Source organism: Gracilinanus agilis, chromosome 2 (assembly GCF_016433145.1).
Source record: "Gracilinanus agilis isolate LMUSP501 chromosome 2, AgileGrace, whole genome shotgun sequence".
NCBI lineage: Eukaryota > Metazoa > Chordata > Mammalia > Didelphimorphia > Didelphidae > Gracilinanus > Gracilinanus agilis.
Genome location: NC_058131.1, coordinates 324,401,364 through 324,421,601, shown reverse-complemented (window position 1 = coordinate 324,421,601; position 20,238 = coordinate 324,401,364). Strand labels below are relative to the sequence as shown.

Sequence of the window (20,238 nt, the reverse complement as noted above, 5' to 3'; positions counted from 1 at the left end):
GAAACAGCTGCTTAAAACTAACTTAAAATACAGTGTTAGAACAACAAAAAGACAAAAACTTACAACTGAAAGAGACCTTAGAAACTACCTAATCCAAACTGAGAACCAGAAAAGAATGCCTCCTAGAGTTACACATTTTCATGGCAGAGCTGGGTATAGAACAGTTATCCTGGCTCTTAACAAGAGTTCTTTCTACTAAACCATAATGCCTTTTACCACAAAAAGAGTTATAATACACAAAAAAACAAGCAATAATTACTATGGATGCTCTGATAAAGTATTTTTGCATTTCTCTACCTAGGCCAGTAAAATATGATATGTATCAGTTTTTTTTTACCCCTCCAGGACTAATGCAAATCCCTCATCTACCATTAAGCATTCCCTAACTCCTCTGCCCACAGTGGTATTGCCATTTTCAAATTTTAATAGTACCATGTAATCATGTAATCACTCAATCATATGCTGTTTTACATCATTCACAAATGTTTTCACATAGGTGTCTTATCCTTAAAAGACCCAGACAGTAATAGACACCCTGAGAAGCTCACAAACTCCTTCTTAATAACAACTGAAATTTAGATGGCATTTTTCTATTTGTTACAAGGAACTCTCCCATGTATTGTTATTTGCTGCTCTTCATATCTCTTTGAATAAAATCATATAAATATTCTAATATTCACTTTATAGGTGAGGAAACTGAGGCTTGGACAGCTAAGTACTGACTAAAACATGGAAAATCATAAATAACCATTTTAAAACAACATAGGTATTTGTACAGATTGTCTCCTTTTTGGTCTAACAAATTATTTCAAGTAAGATACATGTGAGTTAATGGCAATAATAAATATCAAGAATTATTAGTATTTGGGGGATTCTTTTCAGAATTACAGAATCCTAGAGCTGGAAAGGTTCATAGAATACAAAAGAGTCAAATATAAAAAAAGAAACCAAGGTAGCCTGCCAACATTGAGTCCAAGGGTCAGCAAACTACAGTCCAAAGACCAAATCTGGCCCACTGCCTGTTTTTGTTCAGTCTAAGAATAGTTTTTACATATTTTAATAAAATTTTTATTATATTTTAAAATGTAGAAACCATTCTTAGCTCATGGGTCATTTAAAAATAGGCTGCAACTATCAACAATTTGGAAATAAGTCTTGATCGATGACTCATGTTAAAACCAGTGGAAATGTGCAGCTATGGGGGGTGGGGAGAGGAGTTGGGGGGCGGTAAAGGGGAAAGTAAGAACATGAATCATGTAACCATAACTTTTCTAAAAAATAAAAATTATTTTAAAAAAATAAAGGAAAAAAATAAAATAAAAATAGGCTGCCATAATTTTCCAACCAGTTCATTTCACAAACAAGGAAACTGAGACTTAGAATAGGCTTTTACTCAAGATTCTATGGCCGAATCCAAGACTTAACCTCAAGTCTTCCAGGTGCTGCCAAACACGCAATTTGCACTTTATTCTCTCCATGGTTTCAATAAAGTAGCAGCTCTCAAATTTTTTCTGCTCATCATAGTTTTCTTTGCCATGATGAATGGAGGCACACTGAATTGTGAATCTGGCCATACTATGAGAGTCTTTGCACAGGCACAGTTTCTCTTTAATAATAGTAGCAGCTTGGGGCAGCAAGGTGGTCCTGGGGAAGTCACTTAACACCAACTGTCTAACCCTTACTACTCTCTTCTGCCTTAGAATCAACACTTAGGATGCAGGTTTTTCAAAAATAATAATAGCAGCTTTTGTTGAGTTCTTTATGAATTCAAGATCTGATGGGCTATGAAATAAGTACATAAGCATAAAAGGTGAGTTTCATTAATATTGTCTAATAGTATTCTGACTCACATATACTCACATGCTATATATGCTCAGTAAGTAAAATTTATATTGAATTTTTTAATAAATTTCCTTTTAGCTGATTTAACATGTTTCCAAAATTTTATAGTTTGCCCTGTGAGAATCACTGATGTGAAGAAATATTAATAAAAAAACAATGATAATTCTGTTAATTCTTAGTGCAATCATATCTTATTTGACAACCATAAAAGTCACTGAAGTCAAAAAAATCATGGCTCCTGGGTCTGCTCAAACAGTTACTAGCTAGATGGCTATGGTCAAGTCACTTCATGTTCACTTATTGGGTGAAAAATTAATACAACTTATAATACCCTATCTCATATGCTGTTGTAAAGAAAACACTGTAAATACTGAAGCACTCTAGAGATGCAAGTTATTAGTATTTGCTGGTGCTCAAGAAGCCTTTGTTAAAGAGATTTTAAAAAGAGAGACACAAACATGAAGCAAAATAAACACCTGCTATAACTGCACCCCAATCTAAGAACCCCACTAAAACGCAAGAAGATGAGATAACCACATTTATTGTTTTGTCTCCATGGCTCTTCTGTCGTCTGGCTTCATCCAACTCCTTCTCTATTTTCTCCCTCTCGCACTGAAAATCTTCTAGTTCTTGATTAAGCTTTTCAATGTTTCTTTGTAGCCTATGGCTTTCAGTATCTTTCCTCCGATTTTCAGCATGCAGCTGTGTTAAAAGTGTTTCTTTTTCCAGCAAAATGGTCTCAAAATCTTCAACCCCCTGAAAGAGGAAAAAAAAATCCACATTCAGATAGTGTTAAGACAAACCAACCTAAGCTTGTACTTGATGCTATTTCAAAGGATAATAGGATTCAGAGAAAAAAGGGACAAACTCAAGTGAGATCTAGTCCAACAACTTCAACTTACCACCTAAGGGAAGTCAAATTTATATTAAACATTTTTACAAACTTCCTTTTACCCACACTAACATGTTTCCAAAGTGGGAAGTATTTCCAGAGTGGAAAACTGATTCCCCTAAATTAAGGGAAATGTAAGGAGCTGAGTGGGAATTCAAAGTCAGGCCCTCTGAATACTAACCCAGCATCTTTCTACAATACACCAAAAAGGAACAGGGAAAAGAAAGCTAGAAGAGTTAGCTTTACAAACCTTTCACAGAATTTAAGATCAAAAGAGTGACAAGGTAGAAAAAGTACTGAATTTGCACTAGCCCCTTATAGGTAAAAGGCAGTTCTATATGACCCAGAATAAGTCATTTTCTCTGCACTAGTTTCCATGTTTGTAAAACAAACATATTCCCCATACTGTCCACTACCTGGGCTTTTCAAATCAATTCAACTAACATATAATGTATTAAATTGAGCATTGTACTAAGATTGTTGAAAGGAACAAGAAATATGTAAAGCACTTTTATAAGCAAATCAAAAAATGCTACGAAAGTGTCATGTACTGTTATTATTAATAGAGTGGAAATAAAATGACTGTCATGGATTTGGGCTTTAACAAGATCACTTTGTGATGGGCTTGGATTAAGCTAGCAAAGGTCAAAGGTTCAGAAGAGAGCAGTTGTCAGCATCAAAGAGCCTAAAGTGAAATGAAAAGATGACAGCTTCAGCAGAGAGAGTGTATATGAAGGCTAAGTGTAGTAAGAACACCTGTCCTTGAGAAACTAGACAGACATGTGGGATTCTATCTATAAACTCAGAGGAGACCAAAAGACACAAAAGAGCTCAGGGTCACACTGTAGACACTTAGGAAGGCTAAGACAGTGGTCTAAGCTATACAGCTAATGTGAGTAGCTGACCTCAGCCTCCATCAATATTAAGCTGTCAGTTTTCCTCAGGAAAAGGTTAATTTACAGTTAACTCTCTAAAGGACTATAATCAAAAAAGGGAAGTATGTTGTTACAGGCCCACTCTCAAAAGGCACAAGAATTTTTTTTTATGTTCACTTGAGCAATAACTTAGAATGCATCAGTGCAATTTGTTAGTTCTTTTAAAGGTGAAAATCAAATTTTATGAAAGCATCTGTGGCAAAATATACCTATCCATGTGTCACACACACACACACACACACACACACACACACACACACACACACTCACTCTCTCTCTCTCTCTCTCTCTCTCTCTCTCTCTCTCTCTCTGAAAGTATAAACTGCTCAACCTTGTATTTAAAAACCTCTGCAAATGAATCCCACCTACTTTCCTAATTTCACGTCTGTCTTTCATATACCTTTCTCTTTGAATGTAAGAAAGAATAGTATTAAAGACAGAAGAACAGTAAGAGGTTAAGTGACTTGCCCAAGGTCAATTAGATATGTCTGAACCCAGGTCCTCTCGACTCCAGGTCTGGCTCTCTATTCCCTGTGCCATCTAGCTGTCCCTCCTTCATGCACTATTGATTCTAGACACTAAGCTTAGCTATTGCCCTTAGACCACTTTCTAATCTCTTATCTCTCTCTGCTTTCATAAGTGGTCTACTATATCTAGAATGTACTCCCTCCTTACCTCCACTTGAAAGGATCCCTCCCTATCTTCTTTCAGAGTCCAGCTTAGGTACCAGTTCCTATAAGAGGTCTTTCCTGATCCTCTTAAATTAAGAACCCTCTCTCCTTCGAAATTACTTCATGTTTACTAATTTGTCTATTTGTATTTTCCCCTGCCCCCTAGAAAATAAGCTCCTTGAAGGCAGAGATGGTTTTATTTTTTGGCTTTTTATCCCCATCACCCAGATAGTGCCTTGTACATAGTTAAAGCTTAATAAGGGCTTGTTAAATTAAATAGAAATTGTATTCCCATTTTACAGGACAATAAACTGCAGTGTTATAATTTCACAGTCATAGTCTATCTATACAAGGTATATAAGTTCAGGATCATTTGTTAAATATTTATTAAATTCCTCCTGTATGCCAGACCCTGGGTTAGATACTGGAAATAGTAATACAAAATTAAGAACCTTCCTTTCCTCAAAAAGCTTATGTTCAGGGAAGTTGGGAATATGGGGAGGGAGGAAAGGCAACATAGATGACACAAATAAGTAAATATAAAGTAATTTTTATGGGGGGCAGTAACAATTTGGAGTATGAGGAAAGGTTTCTTCTAGGAGGAGGCACTTGAGCCAAGCTTTGAAGGAGGTTAAAGGTTTCAAGAGGTGGAGGTAAAGAGAAAGACCATGCCAGCTATGAGAGATTGCTTGTGCAAAGGTTAGATGGAGGAGCTGAAATGATGAATATAGAAAACAGCAAATAGTCTACACTTGCTGGAAAGAAAATTGTGTGAAGAAGAGTACCATCTTATCAGCCTGGAAAGACAGGCTTGAATTAGATTATGAAGGGCTTTAAATGGTAACCTGGAGTGCTCCTAACTTAAGAAGTAATAGATATCTGCTAAAGTTTCCTGAGCAGAAGGATGACATGGTGACTATTAACAAGGAATTACGTATTCATTCATAAAGTGATCAGAACAATTGTCCAACTAACTGCTCCTGTGATTTTACTGGGCATATTAGGAAATAAAAATTAAATCCAAGACTACAAATTTGGTTTATAGTAAAAGTAATGGGCCAAGATCACAGGGCTTTAGAAAGATAGATCCTCTGTACCTCTGGATTCTGTGACTTGCTTTTTTCCTTTTTTTTTATTTTAAACAGATTAGTCAAAGAGCTAAAATTATACTGAATACGTGAATATTTTTTTTTTTGGACAAGATGTAGCATGTGTTTAAAGCTTAAGTAGTATATTTCACCTTCCATGGAAATCAAATAATCACTTAGCAAAGTTATAACTGAAAGGGATGAAGTATTCTTTGACTGCTATTTTACTTTTTGAATTAGGTTGTGAAAGAAAAAAAGACTATAAATTGGAATGATTACTGAGATTTTTCTACAAAAGTATTAATTCCATCATTCATTTTAACAGCAAGACTTCAGCTTGATTTTTATCATAAAATTCAATGTGAGTCGTCTTATATTTCCTTTTTTTAGATTTAATCTACAATCACAAACTATAGTAGAGCTCCTCAGCCATCTGTTGGTAACACTGGGTATTCAGACTCTCCTCTCTTCAAGGCTCTTTGCACACATTTTACACAGACACCTATAGTCATGTGCACAGATGCACCCATATGCAGATCTATAGATGTATATGTCTGGATGTGTACGTTTGTAGGTGAGTGGGTCTACACAAACACTATCCTGGATGGTGGGGATAAAAAGACAAAAAAAAATAATCTCTGCCTTCAAGGAGCTTATGTTCAAAGAGGCAGAAATATACAAATAGACAAGTTAGTGAACATGAAGTAATTTAATTTTTTTTAAATAACCCTTACCTTCCATCTTGGAGTCAATACTGTATATTGGCTCCAAGGCAGAAGAGTGGTAAGGGTAGGCAATAGGAGTCAAGTGATTTGCCCAGGGTCACACGCTGGAAAGTGTCTGAGGCCAGATTTGGACCTAGGACCTCCCATCTCTAGGCCTGCCTTTTGTAATGCAAAAGATGCAAGACAGGCTTTTGCTCTTGCAGGGGGCCAACGGAAAACTTCTGGCAGTCGGAAGCCTTAGGTCCCCAAGGCTTGAACAGAGCAGAAGGACTAACTAGAGCTCTGCTTGACTTTCAGTTTTGCTTTTGGCCTGTGCTTGTCTCTGGACAATTTGAACCTAGCTAATTTCTCTGGACCTCTCCCTGACCTCCATATTATTTCTCTGTTTTCCCTGCCTGTTTTCCCGGGGCTCTGGGAGACAGGGTGGCTTTTGGGTTTTTAGTGAATAGACTTTGTGGGTTTAGTTTTCCCCAATAGGCAAGTAGGACATCCTTGAATTCAAACTATCCCTTTAGTATTCTCTCTACTTTAAGAGCAGCCAAATCTTCCCTGGCTGAGAGAAGCAGGTTCTTCTCTCAGTCTAACTCATTCCTGTGACCCTCCCCCATCTTGAGTTTCTCCCTAGCGGCTGTCAGAAACCCCAAACCCCTCTCTCCTTCCTGATCAACCCTGAACATTAATAAATCTCCTTGTTACCTAAACAAACCCTCTGAAGAATCATTGTGTTGAATAATTAGGCAAGGGTTGAAGGGGAAGGATTAATTCTCTTTATTTCCTGAGGGAAACTGGAGGCATCCATCTTGGGAGGAAGTAGTTGCCCAAAGCTTCCTCCTGAATCCCTTCAGTTTCACTGACAGGGAGGAGCCTTGTGATTCCTCCTTTGAGGACTTGAGAAACTGACAAAAAAGCCCTCAAGTCAGATTCAAACCACTTCTGACTGGCCCTATTCCTTGTGTCTATAGGAGTACCTTCCTTGCCTGGAAGGGCTCAGCCTAATTTCCCCTCAGTATCCTCTGTCTCTAGCTTGGGTGTGTAGTCAGTGTTAGCTGCCTCTCCTGAATACCTCACCCTGTACCCTTACCATCCTAATACCGCCTTGTCCATTCCTCCCTAAACTCAGCCATCCCTATCATTCCTCTCCTATTACCTCTTTATCATCTTTTGCCACTCTATCACTCAGCAAGGGAAGGAGAGCACCCCCAAACTTTAGTGTACCCCCTTTTATCCATCACACTCTCAATCCACTGAGCTACCCAGCTGCCCCCAACATGAAGTAATTTCAAAGGAGAGAGGGTTCTTAATTTAAGGTGATAAGGAAAGACCTCTTATAGGAAGTGACACCTAAGCTGGACTCTGAAAGAAGATAGGTAGGGATCCTTTCAAGTGGAGGTAAGGAGGGAGTACATCCTAGACATGGGGGACTACTTGTGAAGATAGAAAGAGACAAGAGACAGAATACAATCTAAAGGTAATAGTTAGCAAACCAATGTGATTGGAATCAAGAGTGCATGAAGAACAGGCATATGAAATTAGGAAATATTCAGTTGTTGAGGGCTTTAAATACAAAGTAGAACAGTTTACACTTTATTTTAGAGGTAATAAGGAGCCATGAAAGATTTTCTAGGGAGAAAGAGGGCATTTTATGAACATCAACTGGTGGCTTTGTGAAGGATATATTGTAGAAGAAAGAGACCTCAGGAATGGAAGACAGGAATTAGGGTGGAGACTGATTAGGATGCTACCAATAATCTAGGTTAGAGGCAAAAATTGCCTCTACTATAGGAGACTGTATTAGTAAAAAGAAAGGTATTGATATGAAATATGTTGTGCCAATTAGTAATCTCTCTCTAAAACACTTTGACTAGCTATTTTTAAGGCCTTTGTTTCAAGAAAAATGCCACAATGAGTCAGCTTTATTAGCCTTATGATGGTTCTACCTTATTTGTTTTCTGAATATAGAAGTGCTTTTAAAAGTATTCATAAATATCTGAAATCACTTCCTTTATTTGGTTTCAGTGATGGTAAGGCTATGGATTATGCTATATGTATCTGAACTAGCCTGGTCCAATTTGCATAGAATCTCTGTGATACCAAGGGAACATATGACGTGCAAACATGGCTATCAATAATGATATCAAACTTCAAAACACTGAAATTTCCACTTCTATTAACTTTAAATAATAGCTTTCATAGGTGAAAAATCTAAGGCCCAGAGGAATGAAGGGCCTATCTGACACTATAGCCTCCAAGTCAGAAGACCACAGGCTCAGTCTTCTGGCTCTAAGGACAATGTGGTCAAGCACAAATAGAAAAATGGGCCACGAATCTGTACCTAGGAATTCCTACAGGCCACATAGTTACTTTTAAAATGTAATGTTATCTATATTTTATTGTATTTTAATTTTGTTAAATATTTCCCAATGATAGTTTAATCTGGTTCCAACAGCACCCAGGGGTTTTGTGGGTCATACGTGTACCCTTCACACAGCGTGTCTAACACGTCTGCACTACAAAATATTGCTTGTCTCTGTGTATAAAATGAAAATCATTTGTTAATCTAACCAGTAAGGGAGTTTTCTTAACAACAGCTTACCTTGATTTTTTCTATCTGGGCACTGTGGGTAGCTTCTCTTGCTTTAGCTAAGGAAGTAGTCAGCTCTTCAATTCTAGATGTAAGTTCTTCAGTCTTTCAGGAAATAAGACATTAGGGAAAAAAAACACCAGAGTAAGAATCCAATTATATTCTACCCCCCCCCAACAAATTCTTCCCTAAATAGTCCTCTGTAACTATAATAAATGTTATTCTACATAAGCCAAGTTAGCTGTTATACCCCAGGGAAAAAATGGCACTTAATGGTAAATTATATATTATACTTTGCTGAAGAAATAAAAAAAATTTCCCTATCTGCAATACAGGTCCTTTATAAAGTAAGCTACACATAGAATAGTCAATGGACTCATGGAAAGACAATCCACAGATCAAACCCCATACAATGGGAAGATCTTGCAAGGCATAACAACACCAACAATATACCAAACCCCAGAAGTAGTGAAATATCATCTTGTAAATAGAATGGGTTTCTGTTTTCAAATATTCCAAAATGGGTATCATACTGCTATGGCCTAGCCTACATGGTATTATGTCAATCCCTAGATGACTTAACCAGTACCCACACTCCTATAGAAATTACTATTGGACAAAAACTCTCATGCTTTGTTCTAATGCCTCTACACTCAACACTCTAATTCTGTCATGTACTTTTTATACAGAGATGAAAAAACAAGATGAGATAGGCTAAAAGCAATCATTTTCATTTACAGTAGTGATCCTGAATAAATCTAAATTAAAATACAGGGACATACCTCTTTATCTTTTGTTTTTAAGGCCACAGTTAGACCCTGAATTGTTTTATCCCTCTTCAAACCATTTTTCTTTTCAAGAGCAATTTCTTTATCTTTTTCCCTTATGTCCTCCTGAAGAACCTAAGTTAGATTTTAAAAAATTCACTAAGTTGACAAGGCTTAACCATAATGCATTGTTAATACATCTTTAAACATATTTTTAATTGCAGTTATTCTATTTTATTCATATCAAATTGTGTTTAGTGCTTCCAAATGAAACCATCAGGAAGGCATCTCTATGAGTTCAAATCTGGCCTTAGACCTTTTTTAGCTGTGTGACCCTGGGTAGATCACTTAACCTTGTTTGCTTCAGTTTCCTCATCTTTAAAATGAGCTGAACCACTTCAGGATCTTTGTTAAGGAACCCCCAAATGAAGTTAGATAAGAGTTGGACACAACTGAAACATCAAGGCAGATAAATGCTACAGTGGATAGAGTACTTGGATCTAATCAGAAAGATCTGAATTCAGATATGGCCCCAGACACTTAATGGATATGTAAACCTGAGCAAGTTACTTAATCTCTGTGTCATTTTCCTCAATTGGAAAAAGAAATGATAATAGTGCCTATATTGCAGGGTTATTATGAGGACTAAATGAAATAATATTTGCAAAGTTTTGCCTAGCCCAAACTATATACTTAATAAATTGTTTTCTCTCTCCTTTCCATCCTCAGTCTTCCCTTAACAAAAACATCTTCATTTTCTTCAGTTAGTCTTCATGACATAGTTCCAAATTCCCCCACCACATTCCTAGTCACACTCTCTAGCTTGTCAATATCTCTTCTGAAACACAGTACTTAAAAATGACTTTAACACTCAGATATAGTCTGGCAGAGCAGAGTATCCAATGAGTTTGATCAGATTTTAAGTCAGACATTTATATGACTAAGAAATGAGGCATTAAAATTTTATAAACTTTAGATTAATTAAAATATGATTTAAACATACCAAAATTTTATTTTCAAAGCAGTTTCTCTCATCTCTAAGTTCCATTTGAATAGCCTAAAAATACAAAATACATGATAACTCTAAAGAAAAATACACTAAAAACAATTCCCCCAGAAATATTCTCATTAAACATCATAATCAATTAGTACAAAGCCTTACATACTTAATTTATGGCATTTCATTTGGAATCCATTAAAACAAAAGTATATCTGTTTCTCCCTGCCTTATTACCCAGTCCCTCCAGTCAAGTTAACAAAATTTAAAAACAAAGCAGGGGAAAAATGAGCTGACATAGAGAGCAAGGTGTGACATAAAACGATCGCTGATTCTGGCTTATTCTGGCTTATTCAGCCCCAGAGGGCAAAAATAAAAAGATAGATGAAAGATTGTGAGGAATACAAAAGTGAGTTCAAGGAAAAAACTTAAAAGTAACCTATCATATGAACTACATTCTTTTTTTTTTAATTTTTTTATTATTAAACCCTTAACTTCTGTGTATTGGCTCCTAGGTGAAAGAGTGGTAAGGGTAGGCAATGGGGGTCAAGTGACTTGCCCAGGGTCACACAGCTGGGAAATGTCTGAGGCCAGATTTGAACCTAGGACCTCCCGTCTCTAGGTCTGGCTCTCAATCCACTGAGCTACCCAGCTGCCCCCATGAACTACATTCTAAACCAGTGATGGGCAAACTTTTTAAAGAGAGGGCCAAAGGAAAGGAAATGCTCATCTGTCAGTCTGTTTCTAAGGCAACTCTTTCAAAGTTTCATTGTATTGTATCCTACTCATTGTATTCGTCAGATTAGGAATAATGTCAAGTGACCGGATAGAACATTTCAGGGGGCCCAAATCTGGCCCACAGAGCCAAAGTTTGCCCATCACTGTCCTAAACCATTAAGAGTTCTGACTAAATCTAATCTATAAATGCTAAAAATGTACAATTGATAGGTCAATGGTCTTTCTTAATATAGAAACAGAAAATCTAAACAAATATTATAATCAATTAACTTTAAATATATTGCAATTTATATGAGGTATTCTCCATTGTACAAGAACAGAAGGTCACAGCTAAGACTTATACTATCCAAGTCACTCTTTTTATTACACATTTTTACATTAATGCTTCTAAAGCCTCAGATAAAAGATATCTGCTTCTAACTCAAAAGCCAGAATAGTCAAGAACAATACACTACATTTTTTTGTAGAAAATCAGATGGATAGGGAGAGGAGAGAAAACTTGAAAAACTCCGTATTTATTCATTAATAATAGAAAATTTAATAATGAATATTAAGCTGCCTATTCTTATACTCACTTAATACAAATATACTGTGCTACCCTTTAACCAACATGTGGCCATCAGTATTTAGATACTATATTTGTGTATCTGTGTATACATACAAAACATGGAAAATGTATATGCATCCACCACTGAAGACCCATGAATGCTAATTAAAGTTTCCATCTGTGGACTACTGCCTCACCTCTATCTCTAATTTCTTTCCTTCCCTTAAAGCAGCACTAAGTTCTCTGAATTTTCCAGATGACAAGTTCTCATCAGGAGATGCCATTTGAGATTGTGCCTCTTCAAGTTCCTGAATTAAAGCATCTTTTTTCTTCAAAGTCAGCTTCAAGTCTTCTATCAGTCTAAAACAGAATGAGATGTAAATATTTATTTTATATTATGCTCAGCCCAGTGAGACAAAAGTAACTAAGAAGTAAATGGTACCAGACATCTTTCAAGTGGACAATTCCTAACACCAGAAAAAATGGAATCACCTTCTTCAACTAAATGGTCAAAGACCAGAATATGTTCCACTTAGGACAAATACTCTGGGGAAAGAAGTTGGAATAAAAACCCATGTCAACTATGACACTGTACCTTTAAGCTGCAAAGAAAGGACAGCATGTTCTAACACAAATTTAGTACTAGAAAAGGAAAGAGACTAGACCTCATATTTCATTAATATGAGGAACTTCAAGGTGAGAAAACTCCCTCTGCCAGTGCAGGTCAGCACTTTTGTGTCAATTTATCATCTTAGAGAGTTGCCTAAAGACTTGGAAAGTTCAGTGACTTGCCCAGGATCATACAGTCAGTATTTACCGGTGGTGGGACTTAAACACAGGCCTTCCTGGCTTAGAGACCAACTCTCTCCCATTGCGTCATACTGCTTCTCTCACATGAGAACTTCAGAATATAAAACATAAGAGCTGGAAGGGACCTTAGAACAGAGAATGATTACTAGGGACACTAGGGACCTTAGAAAATATTCAGTATGATCCCAATGTTGTTCAGATGAATAAAGTGAGATCCACAGAGAAGTGGACTTATCCAAGGTCACAATGCAATTTATTCTTATTTATAGGAAAGTGCACCCCACTTTGAACTACTCTGTACCACAAGCACCTAAACTGTGCCAGGCTACACAAAAGGGTACCATTTCTAGAATAATCATAAGAATGATGACCTTTTATATGTACATGCACACTTCCTTATAAGTGGGGGGGAAAAAAGCCTACACATTGGTTGAGCAGTTAAAAGAAACAACAACAAAAAAACATGCAGAACAGACATGTTAGAACAGGGATGGGCATGATTTTCAAAATCCAAAGAATCTCGCCTGTGGTCCAACAGCCAGCTATTCCTTAGTCACACAATGTCACCACAGGGAGCTAGTAGAGTATAATGAAAAAAGAATCAGAAGAACTGGACTCTAGTCCAAGTTGTGCCATATCCTAACAGGGTGACCTTGAGGAAGATCCTTCAGCCTCCCTCATCCTCAGTTTCTTCATCTTAAAAACAGAGAAAAAACTCATACAAAATATCTCATAAGAATATCATTGGAATAAAATGAGCTGATATGTACAAAGTATTTTCTAAATGTAAAGACCTCTAGATAAATGCCAAAACTTATCATTAATACAGAAAAGTTGGAAAGAACTACTTACCTTGGCAACAAAGATTGCAACAAAAAAAAAAAAAACTGAAAGCAAAAAAAAAGCCCTCCCAGATAAAAAATGAGAGTACCCAATGCTTCTGAAGTTTTTATTTAATAGTTAACAATTATCCTTTTTTTAATGTTCAACAACCATAATCATAAAGTAAACTCTTCCTTATTCAGGGGTCACTTGACCACCAATTCCAAATATCTGGAAAACAGTGAATGACCCAGAAATAAAAAGCAAAGTCTATGAGGAACTAAAATAAATATCACAAAGTCTATGTAGCACAGTTCATACTCAAGATTCTCAGGCCTCCATTCAGAGCCCATTTGTTCTAAAATGCAACACACTTCAGATAAACTTGATTATGTAGTCTCCTGGCCCACAGATTAAGAACAGCAATTAAAAAGAGGGTGGGTACTGCTAAAAGCATATATACTTAAATCAGAAAGAAATGACAGTTGTCAGCAACAGGCAAGATTACAAAGAGCAGACAAAAACCCACAATGCACAGGCATCTAGTGTAAAAGCAGATTTTAATGAAGACATTGTACATAAATTAATTTCTAAGATATATGTAATTCCCAGTGCCACAGCTTTATTAGAACTGCTTTGGCTGCTTGCTAGCCCCCCAAGGCATCAGAGAATAATAGCCATATGCAATTACCAGTAAGAGAAAGGACTCCACAAAAAGGTAAAGGATGCACACTTTACTTTAAGAATGCCCCAGGGAAATGGCATCTGTTTCCAAAAGCTTTCTAACTAAAGTAGTTACAAATAACAAAGTTTTGGTATTAGAAAACATCAGTTATCAGGGAAATTCATTAGTGTAACAATGCCTCCTTCTCTACTGAAGCCGGATAAATGAAGTGTCAATATATTAGAATTATAAAGGTCAGACCTGTCTTTTTCTTCCTCAGCTAGGGCTTCCTCCAGATCTCCCTGCTGCACTATCTTCATAGACGAAAGTTTTTCTTCCAAACTCATTCTGAGAACCTTTTCCTTCTCTGCCATTGCAAAGGCCTTTTCCACTTCTGCCTGGGCTGCTTTGACGTCCTAGAGTTAAATTAAATGCATCCAATGCAATTTTTCAATACAATTGGGAACATTTTGAAAGGAAATTGGATTAAAATATAAATATTTATGACTTCTTCTCCAGCCGTTCTCCCTCCCTGAAATGTACTATATACACGGTGAATACACGGTGAGAATCGGTAATAAATACATTTGCCAGCCATTTTTTCCATTACCTCTTATATATTGAAGAGTTATAAGCATTTCCAAAGGAAAAGACTCAATTAACTTACAAAGAGCTCTTTTTCTAATTTTTTCTAAATCAAATCAATATTTACAATTTCAATGAGAATGAAATGCTCTCCACAATACCTGCATATTTATAAATAAATTCCAAACAAGAACCACACAGTAATTCACATACAAATTTCTCCCCCTCATATTAACTAGGAACCAGAGAATCTGAACTCACATTTTTCTAAATCTCTGCAGTGATTTAAGTGGTGATAAATGCAACATACTCCCCCTGAAAGCTCAAGGAAGCCAATAGGGAAATTATTTGTATCACCAAGGAAAAAACTCTAAGCCTAGGTCTATAACACAAGAAAACACATCGGTGTTAATCAAAATGACTCAGAAGTGAATTGGATCTCAGAGCTGTTTATACGAAGCTCTGTACAATGTTCTTTACTACTTCCATACATGCAACAATGAAAAATGTGATATTATTCTCTATAACGTATCACATTACTGTCTGCCCAGATAGGGCTTTGCCTCCTGATCTCAAAGACAATGGTGTTTATGTAAAACCATTTCTAAATCTATACTGAGAACTATATTGCTTTCTCTGAAGAAAGGGAAGGACCACCCTCTCCCATCATGGTCCAAGAGTGTTAAGAGGCTGTGTAGAAAACATCCAAACCCTTAGTGAGAGGATTTGTGAGTGAATCAGTGCTCTGCCACCTACTGGTTATGTAACACTGTGCAAGACATTTCTACTCTCTGGGCCTGAATTTCTTATTAAATGGGTGTAATGACATTTGTACTGCCTAGTACAGTTTTGTACTGCCAGAGGACTGTTTTGAAGATCAATGAGATGACATATATGAACATGTATCATAACCCTAAATAAACCATTATCACTACTTGTATTATCTTCTCCCACACAGACATTTGTTCTGGCAGTGTAAATAATAAAAAAAAAAAAAAATGGTTTCAAGAATTTATTTTAAATGAAATAGTCAAAAGCCTATGATATGGTAATTTTCTATCAATTAATAGAAATTGAATTTGGAGACAGAAGGAACCTTTAGAGATAATCTAGCTCCACCTTTTCATCTTATAGATGAGGAAACTCATTACAGAGCTACTCATTACATCTTCAAATTCTAGCCACTACTAAAAACAAGTTACAAAGCAATCCTAGATTCTTTCCCCTCCCCAAAGTTTACACTTGCCTCTTCTAAATGATAGATTTTCCTTGTTAGGTGGTCTTCAAGTTGCAGCATCTTTTTGCGAGCATCTTCTTTCACCCGCTGAATTTCTGAGCCACCCCCTTCTGCCAGGCTTTCAACTGCTTTCCTGCAAAGACGTAGGGAAGACATGAACATTAAGAGGGTAGATCTAATTCTGACCATGAACAAGCTGACTAGAGACAGGAAGTATCAACGACCACCTTTCCAATAGAACATATACAGTTTCTTTTGTATCTAGAATGGAGAGCAACTGAGCCAAAACCAATAAAAATAAATCTGAAGAAATGAAAGCAATTTTAAAGCAGTATGTTCTGCCAAATTATAAAAAAAGAATTTTAAATACAGCACCATCGATCTATTTGAGAAGTATCCAACATTTAGGAACAAGATAGGAGATTGTGCAAACAAAACAAAATTAGTCTCTTCCTACACACGCTATAGTTACATGTCATTCAAAACACAAAATGCCAAAGTTATTACTTCTAGATCACTAAAAATGTGTTCTCTGCTTCATTAATGGTAAATAGGAATTGTGCACCAAAGCCATGCTGCTATAATTCCAAACCCATATCCTTATTTCTTTTTAAGAAAAATGATACTAAATATGAATACATGAGAAACATACTATAAACATTTTTTAAATTTCCTCTTATCCCCTAAAAAGCTCAGGTTTATGGTAAAAATAATAAAAGGAAATATATGAATTTTTTGTGATGCCTGTCACCTATGTCCTAATTGCTGAATTTTTTAAATAACATAATCTGGCACATGGAATATGTGTAGTATAAAGCCTTAAGAATCAGGAAATCAGGAAAATAAGTTATACTTGAAGTTTTCATTTACTAACCATATGACTATAATCAACTGATTTCACCACTGTCCCTCGTTTATAAAATGGGGAAAATAATATTTATACATCAACATAATAAAGATGTGATTCCATTTTTTATAAACTTTAAAGTACTAAATAGCTATTAATACTTGAAATCAATTTAATTAAAAATTAACTAATCAAATAACTAGCTATTGTTATCTAATCCAAACTGCACCTGATGTAAGAATCACTTCATTTCATCCATAAATGCTGGTCCATCTCCCTGCACCACAGACAGAGTATGTAAGTTCCTAAAGGGCAGAGACTATTGTTTGTGTCTTTGTATCACCAGTGCTTAGCAGTACCTAGGGCACACGACATGTACTTCTAATAAATACTTGATGAGGGGGCAGCTACATAGCTCAGTGGATTGAGAGTCAGGTCAGGAGATGGGAGGTCCTGTGTTCAAATCTGGCCTCAGACATTTCCTAGTTATGTCACCCTGGGCAAAGCACTTAACCCCCATTGTTTAGCCCTTACTGCTCTTCTGCTTTGGAACCAATACACAGTATTGATTCTAAGATGGAAGGTAAAGGGTTTTTTTTAATAAGTAAATACTTGTTAAATGACTAATTAAATGTTATCTTCTGATAGGCCTAAAATTATAGAAGCAGACGATGTTATGGTCATATAGAGTCTTAGAGATCAATTCACTACACTATTCCCTCACTTTACAAGTGGGAAACTAGGATCCAGGGCATCAAAGAACACACCTCACCTCCAAAAGCAAAGTGGAGCTGGTGGTAGACCCTTGATCAAAACCTACTTCTAGCTCTTAACACTCCAGCATACTCACTCTGAACTTCCTAGCCTCTTCTATTAGAAGACTCTTTCTACCTTTAATTCCCATATTTCATAACAGAGGGGATTACATTCCAAAGGTAAAAGATGCATTTTCATATATATTCAAGTTTAGTTAAGCATCTATTCATGTGTTCCATAAAAAACATGAAAACCTGAGACTTTATTATCTGGTTGGCCAGGACTTCACCCACAAAATCAATGAAAAAGTTAAAAAGTTTTCTATATGAGGCAGCACTTACGAGGCTTTGATAAGGAGATGCTCCCTCTCCTGCAGTTCACGTTTCAAGCTTTCCAGCTCCACTTTCAGCTCAATGTTCTTCAAGACAAATTTCAAAGAGAAAGAATACATTGTAAAAATGCAAGAAAATACACAAAACCCATTCACAGAGCAATGTTTCAAGTATATATATATATTCACTACGCATTGCTTATGATAGGCGAAAGGTATTTGCAAAACCTCATTAGCCTTAGGGTATACTAGAAAAGGAATTTATTAAAGATTCTATCAAGAAAAAGGAAGATTGGAACTTCTCACGTCTCAGGATAATCATGTAAATTCCCCAAGCTTCTAAAAACTAAAGCATTTAAACATCACCATATAAATGTCATACAAGTGAAGTTGATTTAAAAATTGTTTGCCCTTTGCCAACCAAATTTATGGGCAATTCTGCAGTTTGTTTTTACCATTCCAAAGCAATTACTTCTGGTTGTTTACAATCCTGCATATGGTTGTCACAGCCGTGGAAATGTGCTTAAGCTTAAAAAAAAAAATTTTGGGGGTAGGGGGAAATATAGGGAACTCTAATCCACTACTTAAAAAAAATCATATGGGGCAGCTAGATGGCAGGCCTAAAGAACAGAAGGTCTTGGATTTGGATCTCACTTCAGATACTTTCCAGCTGTGACCTGGGCAAGTCACTTAACCCCAGTTACCCAGCTCTTATTGCTCTTCTGCCTTGGAAGAAGCAGTATTTGGTATTGATTCCAAAACGGCAAGTAAGGGTTTATAAATTTAAAAAGATTACAAAATGCTAACACAAAAGAAGTCACAATGGTATGTCATGATCCACTGACAATGAACACAGGTTTTCTACCCTTTTTTTTTTTTTTTTGCTCATTAGTAAATCAAAATGATCTGATTCAAATGTATGAGACCTACAACTCTCAACAAAGGAAATTAATACAAGAATATCTGAACATTTTAATGAGCTGAATAAAAAGAAAATATAGCAATGTGCGTGCTCTAGCGGTACTATATATATATATATATATATATATATCCTTAGGTATAGCCTTAGGTGGGCAGCTGGGTGGCTCAATGGATTGAGAGCCAGACCTAGAGACTGGAGGTCCTAGGTTCAAGTCCGGCCTCGGACACTTCCAGCTGTGTGACCTTGGGCAAGTCACTTGACCCCTATTGTCCACCCTTACCACTCCTGGGCCAAGGACGGTCCCTAGCCCGGATGAAAAAGGAGGAGGGTTGGGCGTGGGGCTAGCAACCCCACCCTGTAAAAACTACATCTGCTAAAGAAACTGCAACCTAAAGTGGCAGCTGGGCTAGCTCAGGGGATTGAGAGTCAGGCCTAGAGACGAAAGGTCCTAGGTTCAAATCCGGGCTCAGACACTTCCCAGCTGGGTGACCCTGAGCGACTGTGTGACCCATTGCCTACTGGTTGTGGCCCTATGCTCCTAGAATGGAGTCCCAGGATAAAAAAAAAAAAATAGCCTTAGGTATAACACCTGCAGTATTAACAAAATCCACAGCTTCTTGAGGTAGTGGGATCAGGAGAAGCATAAACTAGTTAGCCACTCAGCAAGGAAGCTAAAGAGAAGAAACATACTTCAAACAAGAAATGGACTAGATGAACATTAAGTATCCTTTCAACTCCAAGATTCTATATATCTATAATATAACAGAAAATTCCTCTAAATATACCATGCTTTTTTTCCCTTAAAACAACAATTTGTTTTTTTAAACTTTGTTTATTTCTAGCAGCCCCCTACCCAAAATCTGTTTGGCTTGATAGGAAAAAAATGATTATTTTGTTCCATTCACATTATATCATGATTAATAGGTTAATCAGCAAGCCTAGATCTGAAAGACCTCTATAATTCCCAAACCAACTATGTTACTTTGTCAAAATTCTATTTAGTCACTTTGATGATATCAAATTACTAAAGAGAACTTTCACAAGAATATCACTTCATGCACCTTTTCTATCCTGTTTCAAGGGCCTTTTCTCTGTTCATCAAAATCCTTTCTTACCCTCTCTCTTCTACCTGTGGAACTTTTATTTCTGAATTATAAATTGTCCTTCCATATCCCTAAACCTCTCTCTCACTTCCTACTTCACAGAGTTGTGAGGATAAAGTGAACTATCATAAAGCATTCAGCAATATCTGCCACACAGTAGGCACTTAATAAGTTCTTGTCCTTCCTTTCCCCCATCTTGTATTAGAAGTCTTAAGTGTGTCTAAAGTGAAATACTTGAGAAAATCTTAAATTATTCAAGACTAACTCTTACTATATGCATGTTAGCTCCTATATATTTTGGAGAAATATACTCTCTATAATGGCATCAGAAAGTTCTTCATATTATAAGAAACATAAAGTTATCTGTATTGTGCAGTA

At 36.5% G+C, this 20,238-nt stretch overlaps 1 protein-coding gene across 1 annotated transcript in view; it reads right to left on the bottom strand.

Annotated features, from left to right (window-relative positions):
- CDK5RAP2 (CDK5 regulatory subunit associated protein 2) overlaps positions 1-20,238 on the bottom strand; it is a 174,401-nt gene that overhangs the window by 97,151 nt on the left and 57,012 nt on the right. Inside the window, exons 5-12 of the mRNA XM_044664271.1 lie at positions 17,846-17,922; positions 15,911-16,034; positions 14,341-14,495; positions 11,981-12,143; positions 10,505-10,558; positions 9,517-9,636; positions 8,747-8,839; positions 2,380-2,598 (exon numbers count right to left, since the gene is read on the bottom strand). Of these exons, the coding sequence (XP_044520206.1) occupies positions 2,380-2,598; positions 8,747-8,839; positions 9,517-9,636; positions 10,505-10,558; positions 11,981-12,143; positions 14,341-14,495; positions 15,911-16,034; positions 17,846-17,922 (1,005 nt within the window). The remainder of the gene's footprint in view (positions 1-2,379; positions 2,599-8,746; positions 8,840-9,516; positions 9,637-10,504; positions 10,559-11,980; positions 12,144-14,340; positions 14,496-15,910; positions 16,035-17,845; positions 17,923-20,238) is intronic.